Source organism: Dendrobates tinctorius, unplaced genomic scaffold (assembly GCF_039654945.1).
Source record: "Dendrobates tinctorius isolate UK_male_01 unplaced genomic scaffold, ASM3965494v1 ptg000165l, whole genome shotgun sequence".
Classification (NCBI taxonomy): domain Eukaryota; kingdom Metazoa; phylum Chordata; class Amphibia; order Anura; family Dendrobatidae; genus Dendrobates; species Dendrobates tinctorius.
This window is the reverse complement of record NW_027361832.1, coordinates 14,069,995-14,090,417: the sequence shown is the minus strand read 5'-3', so window position 1 is coordinate 14,090,417 and position 20,423 is coordinate 14,069,995. Positions and strand designations below refer to the sequence as shown.

Sequence of the window (20,423 nt, the reverse complement as noted above, 5' to 3'; positions counted from 1 at the left end):
GTAGCTGCTCGACACATTCCGCACACAGGCCCGGGTACCTTTACTTGCTTCCTTTCCTTATTGACATCCCTCGCGGCTCTTTCACTGTGGCTGCCCTAGGCTTTCCACCACAGCGCTTCACCTGCCCGAGTCCGTCAGTCTTGTGGTACCCCAGGCTCTCTCCGTCTGCGGCTTCTCCTGTCAGGGCCACCCCCCCGACCGTCTCCTTTCTCAGTTCTCTCTGGAGCTTCCATCTCCTCCTTTCCTGAGCTCCTCTCCCTGGATTGACCGCTTCTAGAACTCGGTCTTCCTTTTATCCCCCTCCTTGGGAGTTCTTGTAACCCCGCCCCCCATGACTGTGCGGTTTCATAGCCATAAGCTGATGTTAAGCCCTGCTCTCACTGCTCCTTGCTCCCATCTTGTGGCCAAACTGCAGTACTACACCTTCCTTCATTTCTGCGGTTCTTGGTCTCCCTCTAGTGGCAAAACCCAGTCCTTCACCACCCTGCTCCTCTGTCTAGCCGTCTCCCACCTTCATATACAGCAGTCCATGTCCAGCATATTGTACATTAACCCTTCCTGCTGCAGACAGGTCCATAGGTCAGTCCACTTCCACTACACTCACACAGACCTGAGTATGGGTGCAGTAGAAGGAATGGGCATCCATTCTCCAATCTGTCTGCATACTAAGGGAATGTGCACACGTTGCGGATTTGGCCCTGCAGAGCCGCAGCAGTTTTTCATAGGATGTACAGTACCATGTTATCCGCAGCAAGGCAATTCTTCATGCGGATTCCACAGCGTTTTTACACCTATTCCATTTTAGGAATCCACAGGTGTAAAAACGCAGGCATTTTAACCTGCAGATTCTGCAGATTCCGTGCTGAAAAATCCGCACACGAATCCGCAAATACCCTAAGTAGGAGTTGTGCGCACTTGTACCTAAGCTGCACACTTCTGGGAGTGGTTTGTTTTACTGATTGGTGCGGGGCCAAAGACTCAGACCTCCACTGATCAGATTGCAATTAGAGTAACAAAAACACATACAAAAATGTTGACACTTAGATACCCTTTAAAGTGATTGGCCACTGTGTGAACTTTAAATGTAAAAAAAAAAAATTTTATATATATATATATATATATATATATATATATATATATATATATATATATATATATATATATATATATATATACACACACACACACATACAGCGCTCAAAAAAATAAAGGGAGCACTAAACAATACATTGTATTGTTTAGTGTTCCCTTTATTTTTTTGAGCAATCTATAGGATATGTACGGACTTAAATTTTAAAGACCTGGGGGGAGCGGCAGAGCATCGGGTCACAGGAGGCAGGAGCCGGCTGCTGCGGCTAACTCCTGTACCCGCTGCTAAAGAAAAACGAATATTCACTGCACTGGCAGTGAGTATTATTTTCTCTTATAGCGCAAACAGTTACAGCCGCCGACTTCAAGCAGCGGCCGGACTATCACGGGTGCCCGCTCATTAAGGTAATGAATATCCACCTCTCTCCACTCACATAGGCGTGGAGAGAGGTGAATATTCATTACCTTAATGAGCAGAGACACGTGATCACTCAGCCACAGATGCTGCTGGCACAGGAACAAGATGCTGAGAGGGTGCGCAGGGACGGTAAGCAGGACTTTTTTTTTTTTGTTTTAATGCTTTTCTCATGGGGGCCATACATACAAGGATGGGGATAAGGAGCCAGCATACCAGAACAGGGATGAGGAGCCATGCTGATAAGGATGTGGATTAGGGGACAATGCAAAACCCGGCTTATACTCAAGTCAATAAGTTTTCCCAGTTTTTTATGGTCAAAATTAGGCACCTCGGCTTATACATGATTATATACTGTATTTATTGTTTAATGTGAGGCCATTATACTGTATGTAACACTATGTGAGCACATTATACAGTATAAAACACAGGCCATTATACAGTATGGAGCATCGTGTGGGGCCATGATACTGCATGTAGCACTATGTGGGGCCCATTACACTTTGTCGGGCCCATTACACTTTGTCCTGCTTAATGTGGGGGCCATTACACTGTATGGAGGACTATGTGGAGCCATTATAGTTTATGGAGACCTATGTGGAGCCATTGTACTGTATGGAGGACTTTATGTGCCCGTTATACTGTATGGAGGGCGTTATTTAAATGTTTGAATAAATATAGTTGGCTAATGTATAAGTTAGTAATTTTATATGGCCCCCAAACGCTATTATAAGATTCCAAATGGCCCTTGGCAGAAAAAAAGGTTCCTCACCCCTGCACTAGATCATGCCACCATTGCCCCAAAGTCCAGTCCGGATGCTCACATGACCATTGTAAGAGCTCTTGGTGGTGGACAGGGTTATGATGGGCATTCTGACAGGTCTTATGCTATATGGATATATATTATATCCCACCTTTTAAGATGTACGAAAAGTTACATTATTTTTCAGAAAATTGCCAACCTCCAATGTATAAGCTTAAAGTTGAGGACAACTCACCGATTTACTATGAGTAAAGGTTTTAATCTCGGCTACGCAATAGGTAAAGGAGCCTTGGTTCATTCATTCATTTGTGTCTGCATTGGTTTGGATTATCTGAATTTCTTAAATTTTGACCCATATTCATAAGAAGATTAGGAAGAAAAAATTAAAAGCCAAACAGTGAGACTATTGGCTCAATGTAACGATGAAACCACTCATTTGACTGCAGACATTTGCTCGAACGTTAGTGACAGTCCCTCCCCCCCCCCCCCCGTGTCTGGATTCCTCCACGCAGCGCACAAGACACGCTGCTCCGCTATACTCACATTCTCTTGCAGTGCGGGCACTTTGCCAAAGTGTTGAACCTCAGCTCCATCCACTGTAATTGAGAAAAGACCGAAAGTTTATTTATTTTTCATCTCAGCGTCACCGGAAGATCGTAGACAAAAAGAATCTTCTGTCCCATGGTCGAACAGTAAATGATGTCTGCCCATGTTCATAACCCTCAAACAAGAAAGTTCCCATGCTTTGGAGGACCTGGGTCAATGACCGGCTGACAAAAGACAGACGGCAAAGGATTTAACAAAAGTGCCAACTTGTTCTAACACAGCTCGGCGTAATAATACCGCCCTGGCCTCAGACTTCTTCTGGAGATCTGTAGCTTAAAGTATCTTGAGTGTTCAAAAGCCATGTAGCTTGAAATGTGTATGCTTTGTTGTCTGAGATGCCCATTTTTTCATTACTTTCTATTTTAAAGGATTTCCAATAAAGACTTTGTGAATTTTAAATTTTTCCGGTGTGTTGAGCTGGTTATTATATAGCACCATTGATTCCATGGTGCTGTACAGGAGAAGGGGTTACATAAAGATTACAGATATCACTTACTGTAAACAAACTAACAATGACAGATTGATACAGTGGGGAGAGGACCCTGCCCTTTCGGGCTTACATGCTACAGGATGGTGGGGAAGGAGACAGTAGATTGGTGGGTTGCAGCAGGTTCCAACTTTCTTTTCCTCAATCAACTATTTGTGATGTCTAATTTTTCTTTTTCCCCCTCATCAACAGACCTGTGTGAGGGTTATTGCATTTTTTTATTGGAACCATTTTGGAGGTAAATAGGACTTTTTAAATCACTTTGTTCCATTTTTGGGGGGAAGCAAGATGAACAACTGCAATTTTGGCATTCTTATTTTTTCATGAAGCGTTCATCATGTAGGATAAATTAAGTTGTTTTTTTTTAATAGCTCAGTTGTCACAGCTGGAGATGGACGACAGCTGTATCACACAGCCGCCACTCGCCGTATCACACAGCCGGCACTCACTGTACTAGCACTCACTTCATACAGATTGAGCACAAATACAGTTAAGGCCAGGGGTTGAACAATCGATATTTAGGGCTCATGCAGACATCCGTGGATCTTGGTCTGAGCACGGACAGTAATTCACGAACTGGTCGGGCATCTCCCAAACCAAAGACGACAGCCTCACAGAAATATATGAAGCGGCCATGCTCCAGTCGTGACAAACGCAGCAGTTTGTGCTTGGGTCGAGATCCGCGGCCGTCTGATGAGCCCTTATTATAGCATCTCGTGTCTATGACCCTCATTTTTTGACCAGAGTGGACAGCAGTTACACAGATCATCCCTCCGTCGCTCCTATACTATCTGCAATGCACTGATATACACGTGCGCGGAGTACTGCATACATGCCCTGAGGTTATGCTGCAGGGAAGTCACAGAGTTAGGCTGGGTTTACATTAGCGTTCGAGTCCGCAGCGTGGTGCTGCGGACTTCTTTCCTTAAGCTCCACCTACTTCCGCATGTGTCCTGTGTACCTATCTTTAACATTGTGTACGCAGGGACATGCGTTGTATGCGAATGAGTCTGCGTGCGTTGTTTTGACGTGCCTGCCGAACGCAAGAAAATACATGTTGCGTTCGGACGGCACTTCAAAATGATGCACATGGACGCATTCGCATACAACGCATGTCCCTGTGTACACAATGTTAAAGATAGGTATGAAGGACGCATGCGGAAGTAGGCGGTGCTTAAAGAGAATCTGTCACCCCATTTTCGGCCAGTAACATGCGGCCACCGCCATCAGGGGCTTATCTACAGCATTCTGTAATGCTGTAGATAAGCCCCCAATGTAACCGGAAAGAGAAGAAAAACAAGTTACATTATACTTACCAGGGGTGGGATCAGGGGCGGTGGGTGTCGCGGTCCGGCGCCTCCCATCTTCTAGAGAGGACGTTCTCCTCCTTTCTTCATGCTGCGCTCCTGCGCAGGCTTACTTTCCCTGCCCTGTTGAGGGCAGAGTAAAGCACTGCAGTGCGCAGGCGCCGGAAAAGGTCAGAGAGGTCCGATGCCTGTGCACTGGAGTACTCTGCTCTGCCCTCAACAGGGCAGAGAAAGTACGCCTGCGCAGGAGCGCAGCATGAAGCGAGGAGGACGTCATCTCTAGAAGATGGGAGGCGCCAGACCGCGACACCCATCAGACCGGACGCGCGCGCGCGTGCGTGTATGTATATATATATATATATATATATATATATATATATATATATATATATATATATATATATATATATATACACATACACACACACAGTGGGGAAAAAAAGTATTTAGTCAGTCAGCAATAGTGCAAGTTCCACCACTTAAAAAGATGAGAGGCGTCTGTAATTTACATCATAGGTAGACCTCAGCTATGGGAGACAAACTGAGAAAAAAAAAATCCAGAAAATCACATTGTCTGTTTTTTTTTCATTTTATTTGCATATTATGGTGGAAAATAAGTATTTGGTCAGAAACAAGCAATCAAGATTTCTGGCTCTCACAGACCTGTAACTTCTTCTTTAAGAGTCTCCTCTTTCCTCCACTCATTACCTGTAGTAATGGCACCTGTTTAAACTTGTTATCAGTATAAAAAGACACCTGTGCACACCCTCAAACAGTCTCACTCCAAACTCCACTATGGTGAAGACCAAAGAGCTGTCAAAGGACACCAGAAACAAAATTGTAGCCCTGCACCAGGCTGGGAAGACTGAATCTGCAATAGCCAACCAGCTTGGAGTGAAGAAATCAACTGTGGGAGCAATAATTAGAAAATGGAAGACATACAAGACCACTGATAATCTCCCTCGATCTGGTGCTCCACGCAAAATCCCACCTCGTGGGGTCAGAATGATCACAAGAACGGTGAGCAAAAATCCCAGAACCACGCGGGGGGGACCTAGTGAATGAACTGCAGAGAGCTGGGACCAATGTAACAAGGCCTACCATAAGTAACACACTACGCCACCATGGACTCAGATCCTGCAGTGCCAGACGTGTCCCACTGCTTAAGCCTGTACATGTCCGGGCCCGTCTGAAGTTTGCTAGAGAGCATTTGGATGATCCAGAGGAGTTTTGGGAGAATGTCCTATGGTCTGATGAAACCAAACTGGAACTGTTTGGTAGAAACACAACTTGTCGTGTTTGGAGGAAAAAGAATACTGAGTTGCATCCATCAAACACCATACCTACTGTAAAGCATGGTGGTGGAAACATCATGCTTTGGGGCTGTTTCTCTGCAAAGGGGCCAGGACGACTGATCCGGGTACATGAAAGAATGAATGGGGCCATGTATCGTGAGATTTCGAGTGCAAACCTCCTTCCATCAGCAAGGGCATTGAAGATGAAACGTGGCTGGGTCTTTCAACATGACAATGATCCAAAGCACACCACCAGGGCAACAAAGGAGTGGCTTTGTAAGAAGCATTTCAAGGTCCTGGAGTGGCCTAGCCAGTCTCCAGATCTCAACCCTATAGAAAACCTTTGGAGGGAGTTGAAAGTCCGTGTTGCCAAGCGAAAAGCCAAAAACATCACTGCTCTAGAGGAGATCTGCATGGAGGAATGGGCCAACATACCAACAACAGTGTGTGGCAACCTTGTGAAGACTTACAGAAAACGTTTGACCTCTGTCATTGCCAACAAAGGATATATTACAAAGTATTGAGATGAAATTTTGTTTCTGACCAAATACTTATTTTCCACCATAATATGCAAATAAAAGGAAAAAAAAAAACAGACAAATGTGATTTTCTGGATTTTTTTTTCTCAGTTTGTCTCCCATAGTTGAGGTCTACCTATGATGTAAATTACAGACGCCTCTCATCTTTTTAAGTGGTGGAACTTGCACTATTGCTGACTGACTAAATACTTTTTTGCCCCACTGTATATATATATATATATACACATACATATATATACATACATATATATACACACACACACACACACACACACACACACACACACACACACAGTATATATAGTGCTGTGACCGCTGTCACAGCTGGGGAGTGCTGTATGGGTCATGCACACACGCATGTCCATTGTGGTAATGGAGATATGATGAACGGCAGGATGCTAAATGACAGTTATGTATCCCAGGGGGGGAGTGGCCCTGGGATGGAAGCTTGAACAAGTGTTGATCAGCAGAGGAACTGCTGAGGTTTTTGTTACAATGTATCAGGGAGAGCTTTCAGGTGGCTGGTGAGACGGGTGGAGACCAGTCACCTACAAACCCACCCAGGGGCGTGTCTAAAAACACCCATAGTAAGCCTGTATATATGTGTATGCATGGGTGTTTGATATAGGACCTGCAATGAGGTCATAGCCATTTGATCTGGTGGGCGTGGCTTCGGAACATAAAAGGTGACCAGGGTAGGTCACATGAGTGCGTGCCTGGATCTGATTGGTCTGTGTGGAAAGGTCCCGGAAGGCTGTCGTTCTGGAAGGTGGGCTGCCTTCCTGAAGCGCACATGTGGACACCGCTGACAGTGGGTGGCCTGTGTGTAATAGCCTGTGAGTACTGGACAGTCCCCAGGAGGGAAGGGACGTCAGGACTGAGAAGCAGCTAAGAGGTAACCCGGACAGGGGGAATTAACTGAGACTGTAAAGCCTGATTGCTGGACACAGCACAGCCTGTGTGACCACAGGGCTAAGGGAGCGGTGCTCCACTATGAACATCCGTTTGGTCTGCTGTAAGACTGCTTTTGTTTTCTTCATGCTATGGTTTATGCCGTGTATAATAAACCGTATGGACTGTGTTATATGAAAATCCTGGGCTGGACCTGGTATATCTGCTGCCAACATGAACAATAGGCACTACCTTACAATATATTTAAAGAAAAGGGGGGACTACATACCATGCAAATTAGACATGGCCGAACCCCTACTGTTCGGACACTGTGTCACCAGGAAGTGCGACGAACAACGCTTCAGATCGATGGTGAAATCATCACTGCCGGTCACAGAGCCATGGTTCCCACGCAATCAAAAGACAGCGTGAGCCTGCAGCTGTAATTGAAGGCATAACGTTCACCTACGGACACTGGTGTCGGCTGATGGGAGCGATAGTTACTGAGGCTGCGTTCCCATCCAGGATGAACTGCGGTGACCTCGATGAGATCCCAGCTAGCACAGTGAGACTTTCTCATGGTGCTAGCGGGGATCTCACCGAGGTCACCGCAGTTCAGCCCGGCTGGGAACACAGCCTCATTGACAGTCAGTAACCTCGATGACGTCACCGCTAGTCACTGAGGCTGCGCTCGCAGCAGCTCATTCACCAGTGGTTCTCAGCCTACACTGTCGCATCTTTGTACTGTCCAGGTTGAAAACGGTTTATCCCCAAAACATGGCGTGGGACAGAATGACAGAAAGGTGAGGGATATTGTTTTATTACAGGAGACGAGGGATTCAGTGGAATTAGACATTCAGCGATTATAACAGAGTGTTATTTTTAAATAAAAAAGTAAAAAGTGTTTTGTATTATTTCAAATGAAACACTTTATTCTGGCTGTGTCTTTATTTACCATGTAACTATAGGATTAGGAATGGATAGGTGAATTAGACCTTTTTCACATTTCCGTTTTTTGTCGTCAGTCAAAATCCGCCAGTTTTAAAAAAAAAAAGGATCCGCCCCTTTTTTGGTGGATACGCTTTTTCCCCCCCATAGACTTACATTAGCGGCGGATTTTGACTGACGGTCGTCCGTTGCATCAGTTTTTGGACAGATCCGAATTGTAGCGTCTCCCGGGCGGAGCAGACGGAGTCTGAAACGTTTTTTGTAGCGGCGGACCGCTATTTGCAAGTGCGCATGCCCAGCAGATTTGCTCGGACAAGCATTTTAATCTCTCTCTCTCTTTTCCAGGCCGCGGTTCCTTTAAATTTTATTTATTTCTTTGACGGCTGCAGCGGACCCGACCATAAAACGGATCCGGTACATCCGTTTGTTCTCAAACGGAAACGGATCCTTTTTTTATTCTTTGGCGGATTTCAACTGACGTCAAAAACGGAAATGTGAAAAAGGCCTTATAGACGCTTCTCCATTACCAAGCCATGGACTTGATGTCACCTGACAATACAAAGGTGACATCAACCCTACAAATATGAACCCCCACTTGCCACCGCCACAGGGCAAGTGGGAAGAGTCAGGCAGAATTGGCGCATCTATTAGATGCACCTTTACTGGGCAGCTGCGGGTTGCTATTTTTAGGCTGGGGGGGTCCAATATCCATGACCCCTTACCAGCCCCCAGCTGTCGGCTTTAGCAAGGGTGGTTTTCAAAAAACAGGGGGGGGGGGGGAAACCCCACACCAATTTTTTTTTAAAATTATTTATTTAAATAATTTTTTAAAAAAGGTACGTTGTGGGAACTCTCTATTCTTGATTACCAGCCTTGCTAAAGCTGACAGCTGAGAGTTGCAGCCCCCAGATATGAATTTTGCCTGGCTGGTTATCAAAAACTAGATGGTGGCCTGATTCTATCGCATCGGGTATTCTAGAGTCTCTGTTAAAATAAAAAATAGTTATATACTCACCTTCCGATGGCCCCCGGACTCTTTCTCTCCTCTCCACGCTCCCGGCATCTTCCGGTTCCAGTAATGCTTTGCGCGAAACACCGCTGATGACGTCGCGCTCTCACGAGAGTGACGTCATCTTCAGCCCTTCTCACTAAGCATTACTCGAACCGGAAGATGCCGGGCGCGTGGTGAGAGGAGGGACAGAGTCCGGGGGCCGTCGGAAGGTGAGTATAACACTATTTTTTATTGTAACAGACTCTAAAATACCTGATGCGATAGAATCGGGCCACCATCTAGTGTATTATACTCCTGTTACACCCGGAGCTGCTGTCACTGTTCTGCTGTTACCTAATGTACTGTACTCCAGTTACACCCAGAGCTGCTGTCACTGTTCTCCTGTTATCTAATGTATTGTACTCCAGTTACAGCCAGAGCTGCAGTCACTGTTCTGCAGTTACCTAATGTACTGTACTCCAGTTACACCCAGAGCTGCTGTCACTGTTCTCCTGTTATCTAATGTATTGTAGTCCAGTTACACCCAGAGCTGCAGTCACCATTCTGCTCTTACCTAATGTATTATACTCCTGTTACAGCCAGAGCTGCAGTCACTGTTCTGCTCTTACCTAATGTATTGTATATGTACAGGACTGTGCCTGTGTAATGAGCGGCGCAGCAGTGATGCCTTTAACGGCTGTAATGTGCAAGTACAAATAAGCGATGCGGCCGTGTTGCCGCGATGACTAAGCGAGTGTCGCTGATTGGTCGCGGCAGTTAGGCCGTGACCAATCAGCGAGGCAGGATTTCGGTTACAGACAGACATGATAGGAGAATGAAAAAAAAAAAAAAAAAAAAAAAATAATATATATATATATATATATATATATATATATATATATATATATATATATATATATATATACACACATACATAGAGATATATATATATATATATTATATACACACACACACTGGGAAACCCACAATGGCTTATTTTTTTACAAATTTTTTTATATGAATACTCCCATCAGCTGCTCCTGTTCTTACTGTTATTAGTAGCAGCAGGCATCGGCTGATGGGAGCAGTAGTCCCATCAGCTGACACCAGTGACCGGAGGTGAACTTTATATCTCCGATCATAGCTGCGCGCTCACGCTGTCTTTTGACAGCGTGGAAACCACGGCTCTCTGATCGGCAGGGATGATTTCACCGCCAATCAGAAGCAGTGTTTCCTGCACTGTCATGCACATGACAGGGCGGCAAACACTGAATGTTCGGGCCCCCCATTCAAGTAAATGGGGTCTGAGTACTGTTCTAAACCCAAACTTTTTGTAACTGTTTGACTGAACCCGTCGGACCCGAACATCCAGGTGTCCGCCCATCTCTAGTGCCAATAAAACCAAAGTTAGCGCAGCAGTCACAGTTTGGTTTGGTAATTCTATTTTAATTTTTCCATTATGTCATTTTCCTTTCTCTACATACTATGAAGTGCACCATAAAATCCTAATGGAAACCACACTCCATTAATTCACAATAATAAACAATATCTAACAATACTGTGTGATAATTGTAAGTTTGAATACTGGGGATAATCGCTAGAATAAACTAGAATACGAAAAAACACCACGATCAATAATCCCAAAGAGATCAACTAAATATACAAAAATAGGTATTAGACCTACCGGTAATGATGTTTCCAGGAGTCCATCCTGACAGCACCATGGAGGACATCCTCCTCCTCCTTACAGGGACAGGAAGCACACGAGAGGTTAAAGGTCACGTCCCACCCCCTCTCCCTCAGTGATTTAACAAGTACCGCAAGGTGGATGATGCTAGTAACAGTTTAATGAAACAATCATATTACAGCATATGACATATCAAAATACAACATAGCATAACATAACAGGGAGGGAACTACCCGTGCTGTCAGGATGGACTCCTGGAAACATCATTACCGGTAGGTCTAATACCTATTTTCCAGGACGTCCACCTGACAGCACCATGGAGAGTACCAAAGCACCTCCTCAGGGTGGGATTACCGCCTGGAGAACTTTTCTCCCGAATGCGGTCTGCTGACCAGCCAACACGTCAAGCTTGTAGTGCTTGCAGAATGTATTCAGATTGGCCCAGGTTGCTGCTCTACAGATTTGGTCAACCGAGGCCCCCGCCCATTCAGCCCATGAGGCTGATACCGCCCTCGTAGAGTGGGCTTTTATGGACCCTGGCGGGCTAACGCCTTCGGCTTGGTAGGCGTCAGAGATTAGTGAGGTAATCTAGCGCGCGATAGACGCCTTAGAGGCTTTCTTCCCCTTATTTTTACCCCCAAAAAGGATGAACAAGTTTGGGTCAATGCGCCAGCTATTGGTGGCTTCTAGATAGTCTAGCACTGCGCGCCTCACATCCAGCGAGTGAAGACGCTGTTCTTTTTTATTACGGGGATTGTCGCAGAACGATGGTAACACTACCTCTTGGTTTAGATTCTTTGAGGAGGCTACCTTCGGGGTAAATGCCGGGTCTAACCTTAGGATTATACTATCCTCTCTTATCTGTAGATATGGGTCCTTAGTGGACAGGGCCTGGATCTCCCCTATTCTTTTGGCCGTGGTAATGGCTACTAGGAAGGCCGTTTTACAGGTGAGGGCAGAGATGGTTATTTTCTCCCCTAGAGCATAGTGGTCTGTACAGAGGGACCTGAGTACCAGACCCAGATCCCACGGCGGGGTGAGCTGCCTAATCGTGGGGCGCAGGCGCTGTGTGGCTTTTATAAATCTTATTACCCAGGGATGAGCAGCTAGCTGGTAATCGAAGAAGGCGCTTAAGGCTGAAATCTGGACCTTTAGCGTACTAGGCTTAAGGCCTTTATTAAAACATGCCTGCAAAAAACTTAGTATGCTAGGGAGGTCAGGGGTGCCTGCCACGAGATCGGACCTGCCACCCTCCAGACAGAATCTTTTCCATATCTTCCTATAGATTGCGGATGTCACCGGTTTCCTACTGGCCAGTAGGGTGGATATGACCTGGTCCGACAATCCCTTTGTCTTCAGGATGTCCCTCTCAGGATCCAAGCCGATAGATGAAGTCTTGCTGGGTTTGGATGGTAGATCGGGCCCTGGTGGATGATGTCCTTCCACAGGGGTAGCTCGACTGGATTTCCTACTGCCATGGCTCTTAGAAGGGGAAACCAGCTTCTCTTCGGCCAGTATGGAGTAATCAACATCACTCGTGTGTGGTCCTCGCGTATTTTCCTGAGCACTGCCGGTATAAGGGCCAGTGGCGGGAATGCGTAGGAGAGGGATTCTCCCCAAGTCTGACTCAGGGCATCCACACCTTCTGGGTGGTCCGTCGGATTCAGGGAATAGAATCTGGGGACCTTCGAATTCTTTCGGCTTGCAAAAAGATCTATACTGGGGGTCCCCCAACGCTGACAGAGATGGTTGAAGATTTCTTCGTTCAGTTCCCATTCTGTCGGGCGGATCCGTTGTCTGCTCAAGTAGTCTGCTACTTCGTTCTGGGAACCCTCTAGGTGTACTGCGGTCACTGATCGGACTGTTCTTTCTGCCCAAGCGAATATTTTTCCTGCTAGGTCCTGTAGTGGTTGATGTCTGGGCCCTCCCTGGTGCTTCAGGAATGCCACTGTCGTCATATTGTCGGATAGTATACGGACATGACGATTCTCTAGTATCGACTGGTTCCGCCGTAGCGCTTCCCAGACCGCGTAGAGTTCTCTGAAATTGGAGGATCTGGTCTTGATGTCTACTGGCCATCTCCCCTGGAAGATTTTCCCTTCTATGTGGGCTCCCCAACCCCACACACTGGCGTCCGTGGTGACTACCACGTATGGAGAGGCTGTCCAAAATACGCCCACCTGAAGGTTTCTGGACCGTGTCCACCACCGAAGGGACTCTCTTACTCGTTCTGGCAGCCTTAGGGGTCTGTCTAGCGACGCCTGACTTCTGTCCCACCTCGCAAGGATCTCTTTCTGCAGTGATCTTGAATGGAATTGGGCCCATCGGACGCACTGGATACAGGCAGCCATGAGGCCCAGGACCTCCATTGCCTCCCTTATGGAGCACGGACGTCTCAACAGGTCTCTGGTTCTGGTCCGAATATTCCTCTGCTTCTGTTCGGGTAGCCAGGATATTCTGTCGGTTGAGTCTAGGAGGACTCAGAGAAATATTTTCCTGGTTTCTGGCCTGAGGTTCGACTTCTCCCAATTGATCACCCATCCAAGGAACTCAGAAACCGAGCAACTGCGGTAATGGTCGCGAACGAGCGCTTCCCTGGATCTTGCCACCAGTAGGAAGTCGTCTAAATAGGGTATGATCACAATACCCTGATCTCTCAGGTAGGCCACTACTTCTCCCACCAGCTTTGTAAAGATTCTGGAAGCTGAGGCCAACCCGAATGGAAGACACTGGAACTGGAAGTGGCAGGTCCGGGCTGGTAAACTGACCGCAAACCTTAGCAGTCTCTGGGATGAGGGATGGATAGGGACCTGGTAGTAGGCCTTCTTTAGGTCTAGGGTGCACATGACGGCGTCCCGATCTATCAGGAGGGTTGCGGATCGGACCGATTCCATCCGGAATCTCTTGTACTTGACCCAAGCATTTAGTGGTTTCAGGTTTATGATGGTACGGGCCTCGCCAGACGGTTTTGTGATCGAGAACAGGGACGAATAGTGCCCTTTCCCTCTTTCTGACGGGGGAAGTGGTACTATGACTTTTGATTTTACCATGTCCTGTAGATCCGTCCACATTGCAGAGTCCTCCAGGACGACAGTGGGGGTAATATATCTTTCAGGGGGAGGTGAATAAAGCTCTATATTGTAGCCCTCCGCGATGGTTCTGAGGACCCACTGATTGTGGGTGACTCGGGACCAGTTTGTTGCGAAGTGGCGAAGTCTCCCCCCCAATACCCATGGCGTCATTGCCTCCTCGATCTAGAGGTTAATGTGAATGGAGGACCTCTGTCCCTCCCGGTCTGGCTGAAGGAGCCCTTATAGGAGCCTCTACTGGACCTTGCCCGACCCCTGAACTCGGTCTGTCTCCTAGAAAAGGAGCCTCTCCGAAAGGACTGGGGTCGTCTGGGTTTTTCCTCCGGGAATCCCTTCTTTTTATCAGACACCAGCTCTAGAATGTTATCTAGGGCTGGCCCGAATACCCTCAGGCCCGAGAAGGGGATGGCGCATAGCTTAGTTTTTGAAGCGTTGTCCCCCGACCAGGATTTGAGCCAGACTGCTCTTCGGGCCGCGTTGGAGAGGGAGCTGTTTCTGGCTGCAAACCTTACCGATTCGGCCGACGTATCTGATAGGAAAGCCGTGGCCGATTTTATGAGCGGAAGGGATGCTAGGATGTCTGATCTAGGGGTCTTGTTGGTTAGGTGTTCTTCCAACTGCCCCATCCACAAAAACATAGACCTGGCCACCGAGGTGGCTGCTATGTTGGCCCTAATAAGAGCCGCCGACGTCTCCCATGCTCTTTTTAATAAGACGTCTGCCTTCCTATCCATCGGGTCTCGAAGACCTGATGAGTCCTCGAATGGGATAGCCGTCTTTTTGGTAACCTTAGCGACTGGGACATCTATTTTAGGAATTTCCTCCCATGCCCGGGTTTCCTCAGGATCAAAAGGCAGTCTGCTTCTAAAGTCTCGGGAGAGTGTCAGTCGACGCTCTGCCTCCTTCCACTCCTCCTGGACCATCATTTTGATGTGTTCACTTACAGGGAACACTACCTGTCTCCGGGCCACCAGTCCTCCGAACATTAAGTCCTGTCTGGACTGTGGTTTAGGTACCTCCTCTATCTGCATAGTATTTCTGACTGCTTGGACCAACTCGTCCGTGTCCTCCAGTCTGAATAGGTATTTCCTGCTCTGATCTTGTCTATCCCCCCAGATCGCGCCTTCTGCTTCCTGATCCGAATCCCGGAATTCGGACTCCTCACTAGGGCTTTCTTCCGACTCTGGGTCCGCTTCCCACCTTGGACGTTTGCGACTCGGCCCTGGGCTGGGGGACTGATGCCGTGCGAGGCTGGTTGTAGAGGCCCGAACTTCCTCCCTTATCAGCGATCTCATTTCGGCTAGGAGGGATGGCTGTTCCTCGCCTATGACCCTTGAGGTACAGGGTCCGCATAGGGTCTTGTTATATGCGTCTGGCAGCTTTACCCTGCATACTGAGCATCGGACCGATTTGGAGGTGGCTTTTGCCGGGTCCTTCGCCCCCGAGGGGGATTCTGCCAGGGCTCCCTTCTCCTAATAATACAGAAGGGGCACCTACTCAGATCTGGGTTGGGGTAATGGGTGGGGGAGGGTGGTCTGCGCTATGCGCACTTACCCCTCCGCCTGCTGGAGCAACCCCTTCCATCCTGGCGCGGTCCGCAGGGCGCTATGGACCTCCGAAGCGTGCTCCCTGGATCTTCAGAAGCGCGTTCTGTGCCTTAGGAGCGCGCGCTGTGGACCCCAGAAGCGAGCGCTGTCTGGCTTCAGTAGCGAGCGCTGTCTGGCTTCAGTAGCGAGCGCTGTCTGGCTTCAGTAGCGAGCGCTGTCTGGCTTCAGTAGCGAGCGCTGTCTGGCTTCAGTAGCGAGCGCTGTCTGGCTTCAGTAGCGAGCGCTGTCTGGCTTCAGTAGCGAGCGCTGTCTGGCTTCAGTAGCGAGCGCTGTCTGGCTTCAGTAGCGAGCGCTGTCTGGCTTCAGTAGCGAGCGCTGTCTGGCTTCAGTAGCGAGCGCTGTCTGGCTTCAGTAGCGAGCGCTGTCTGGCTTCAGTAGCGAGCGCTGTCTGGCTTCAGTAGCGAGCGCTGTCTGGCTTCAGTAGCGAGCGCTGTCTGGCTTCAGTAGCGAGCGCTGTCTGGCTTCAGTAGCGAGCGCTGTCTGGCTTCAGTAGCGAGCGCTGTCTGGCTTCAGTAGCGAGCGCTGTCTGGCTTCAGTAGCGAGCGCTGTCTGGCTTCAGTAGCGAGCGCTGTCTGGCTTCAGTAGCGAGCGCTGTCTGGCTTCAGAAGCGAGCGCTGTCTGGCTTCAGAAGCGAGCGCTGTCTGGCTTCAGAAGCGAGCGCTGTCTGGCTTCAGAAGCGAGCGCTGTCTGGCTTCAGAAGCGAGCGCTGTCTGGTTTCAGAAGCGAGCGCTGTCTGGCTTCAGTAGCGAGCGCTGTCTGGCTTCAGTAGCGAGCGCTGTCTGGCTTCAGTAGCGAGCGCTGTCTGGCTTCAGTAGCGAGCGCTGTCTGGCTTCAGTAGCGAGCGCTGTCTGGCTTCAGTAGCGAGCGCTGGGATTCAAAGGCCGGCGTCTGACGTCACCGGATGTGACACGCGGCCTCTCGCGCTAGGCCGCCTCCTCCACTTCCTGCTCTGCGCGCGACTATGGCGGCCTGCTGGAGTCGTCGCCTCCCCGATCGGTGCTCCTCCGGCCTGCCGCCGTGGGGAGCCAACCCCCATCCATCTGCGGCGGACTGCCACTCCGGCCTCTTCGCCTGCTATGACGGACTGCGGAGGCCTCATTCCTGCCTCCCAGCGCCGGCTGCGCTAGTCATCCGTCGGTGCCCACCCAGCCAGCCGCCTGCGGGAAGCCGACCATCACCTGCCGTGGCGGTGAGTTTTTGGAGCCGAGAGCCTCCCATAGGGAGGAACGGCTCCCTCCAGGTGCGTCGTCCTGCTCCTGGCCTTTGGGGCAGAGGGACTCCCCACTGGAGAGTTTCGGCCCCGGGACCTCTTGACAGGGGAAGGCTTGGACTAGCCGTACGATCCCCTGAGCCCCTCCGGTAAGCTTCTCGTGTGTCCCTCCGTGCAGGGACAGGAAAAACACTGAGGGAGAGGGGGTGATGTGACCTTTAACCTCTCGTGTGCTTCCTGTCCCTGTAAGGAGGAGGAGGACGTCCTCCATGGTGCTGTCAGGTGGACGTCCTGGAAAATAATCACTTTATTAAATACATCAAGATATATGAAATCAAAGGGGGATCAAAGCCAAAATTGCACATGTGAGGAAGTAGGGCGCACTCTGAAAAAGGGGGCATATATAAACAGTCAATAAATGGCTACAATAAAGCCCTAATACAGATTGCACATTCCCAATTGGCCTCATGGTAGTGTTGAACAGACATCTTGTTCATATGTACTTGGAAGACTAAATCACAAAGTACCAAAGGACATATTTTGATATTTTGTATGTATTACCTGTTCAGTATGGCAGGGAATCCCACAGTATGCGCCCTCCCCAACGCGCGTTTCGGCAATGTAGTCTTTGTCAAGTACATATGAATAGGAGATCTGTTCAACACTACTATGAGGCTAACTGGGAATGTGCAATCTATATTAGGGCTTTATTATAGCCATTTATCGACTGATGTTTATATATCCCCCCCTTTTTCAGAGTGCGCCCTACTTCCTCACATGTGCAATTTTGGCTTTGATTCCCCCTGCTTTCATATATCTTGATGTATTTCAAAAAGTTATTATTTTTGTATATTTAATTGATCTCTTTGGAATTATTGCCATATTGGTTCTCATTTGATTTAAGATAAAAGGGGTATTCCCATCTCCAATATGCTATCTATATAACAACAATAATCCTAATAGCAAATACTTCAAATTACAAATGTAGTATAGTTCTTCAGATTCGATATGTCTCTTACCCCGTGTGCAGGGCATTGGAGTAGCTTAGGTATCCATGGTTACGACCACTTACAACTAACTGTCATTATATTTGCATGAGTGGTCATAACCATGGATACCTAAGCTACTGCATTGCCCTGCACACGGGGTAAGAGACATAGCGAATATAATACATTTCTATTCGGAGGTATTTGCTAAAATTATTATTACACCTGCTATGTATTGGGATAAGATCTTAGAGATGTGAATACTGTTTTAATGGCAAGACAAACAATAATTGGAAAACCAATAAGCTTGCAAGAGTGACAACAGGAAAAGCAAACTATAAATCTAGCAATGAAAGTTTGTAATATCTCTAGGCAATATAAAGCTTACAACCACGGTTATGTTCTAGTTTATTAACATTTTTATGTTTATGATGGAAATTCTTAATTTAAATAAACAAAACTACTAAAATTATATATGTGCAATCTTAGCATTTCATATAATACTTAGGGGTCCACAACTCACCAAAAACGTATTTCCACAGTGACCACAAACCACTCTGGTGCCCTCTGGCTGGACTGGTAGAGCGGGCTGTGCCGGCTGCTCTTCGGGAATCAGCATCACCGGACCCAGATTAATAATACGTCTGCTGTAGAGAGAAATCCGCATTACTCCCAGTAGGCGATGGTCCCCAGTCTGCCCACTCCTCGCCTCCGTCCATCATTGGGTTTATGCTCTGGCTCATGTCCATTTATTGGAGACAGACACCACAGATGACTGAAGTTCTACGTACCAGTTTGGTCGTGGGCATCCTATTCGCCGTGAGGTATCCTTGCAGATGAGGAGACAATTACAAGGACATCGGACATATTTCTTCCCTGAGGGAGGGGTTTTAATTGGCTTTAAAAAAAAAAAAAAAAGCACAAGAGAACAAAGTTCACAAGAGTGATTATATATGTAAAGCAACAGTCTACAAACAGGCAATCCTACAGGTGTTGCAGCTGTGGGAGAGCCTTGAGACATGCAGTCGCAGGGACTGGAACATATTATTCGAGCATTCCGAAGTCACTCGGATAGCACCCGAGCATGCTCAGATAACATCTTATCCGAGCACATTCACTCATCAGTAAGACATGTTAATGATCTACAAATACATACAACATATCGATTTATTCAGCACCAAGTAGGAGCATCACATGTACAAATCCCGCACTTGGGTGCCATCAATAAGGCTCTTAATGGCTGTCTGAGGAATGTTCTGCCATGCAGGTTGCACTTGGCTATTATTGTGTCCAAGAGCAGGACTCAGCACTAAAGACGACAGACCTCCATTGCTGTCTTACTCTGCACCACGACAACCTTTGCATTGGCGTGAGGTCAGTGAAGACTTGTACCTGGATGTCCAAAGTCGTGCAACGCCTTCTGATGGTTTGTGCAGACAGTGACACCTTTGGTTTAGTGTGTGACATCTAATTTCACTTGTATCACAGAACAGATTTAGTGGTGCAACTGTAAGGGGGTAGACAATGTTTCTCTCTCGTCCCGGTATCGTGCGTGTGTGCGCGCGCGCAAGTGTGTGTGTGTATGTATGTCTATCTACTATATAATTGTCTAATTCTGTCTGTAACGGAAATCCCGCGTCGCTGATTGGTCGCGCCCGGCCGGCTGCGTCCAGTCAGCGATAGCCGCAGTCCGGCCGTGAATTGGCGCGGCATTCGAACGACGCACGCCACCGCTACCGTTGGGAGATCTGCGGCACTAACCGCTGATCTCCCGACGGTTGCCGCGAGTCATCTCCTGCTGCACGGAGGTCAGCGGCAACGCAGCCGGGAAATGACCGATGCAGCGCTGAATGTGCGGATGGTACCCAAGGTCCGGAGGAGAGGAGACTTTCCTCCAGGCCCTGGGTACCATAAACCTGTAAAAAATAGAATTAAAATAAAAAATAGTGATATAATCACCTTCTGAAGGCCCCCGGACTCTTTCCCTCCTCTCACCACACGCCCGGCAACTTCTGGTCCCAGTAATGCTTTGCGCGAAAGACCGCTGATGACGTCGCTACCTCGCGAGAGGTTAGTGAGTATCTCTCTCTATTTGTAACGGAAATCCCGCGTGCAGAGCACTGTGCCCTCCCGATGCGATAGCATCTAGTATATATAAGTCCATGTATAATGTTATATTGGTACTGCTACACTGATATGTGTATTACGATACTACTAAATGTGTACTGGTACTGCTACAATGCTAAGAGTATTACCATGTGGCTAAATGTGTATTTGTGCTGCTATGTATAGTAATAGGGTAAGTGCAGTTCTTAGATTGGCCTCTAGATGTGGCATTATAGCGTACACTAGATGGGGCATTATAGCATTAAGAGCTTTCAGCTAGTGAATAGGATAAGAAAGGGTTAGCAATAGACGGTGCTGCTGTATGGTAAGCTAGGAACGTTCTCTTAGGTAGTCAGAAGGGCGAGGGCACACAAATAGTCCACATGGGCTCTAGGCCCAGGACACCA

The 20,423-nt window shown here is 47.8% G+C and overlaps 1 protein-coding gene across 1 annotated transcript in view; it reads right to left on the bottom strand.

The window, feature by feature from the left end:
* PIP4P2 (phosphatidylinositol-4,5-bisphosphate 4-phosphatase 2) overlaps positions 1-20,423 on the bottom strand; it is a 91,914-nt gene that overhangs the window by 11,730 nt on the left and 59,761 nt on the right. Inside the window, exons 3-5 of the mRNA XM_073550513.1 lie at positions 18,702-18,808; positions 18,434-18,557; positions 2,811-2,863 (exon numbers count right to left, since the gene is read on the bottom strand). Coding sequence (XP_073406614.1) covers positions 2,811-2,863; positions 18,434-18,557; positions 18,702-18,808 — 284 coding nt within the window. The remainder of the gene's footprint in view (positions 1-2,810; positions 2,864-18,433; positions 18,558-18,701; positions 18,809-20,423) is intronic.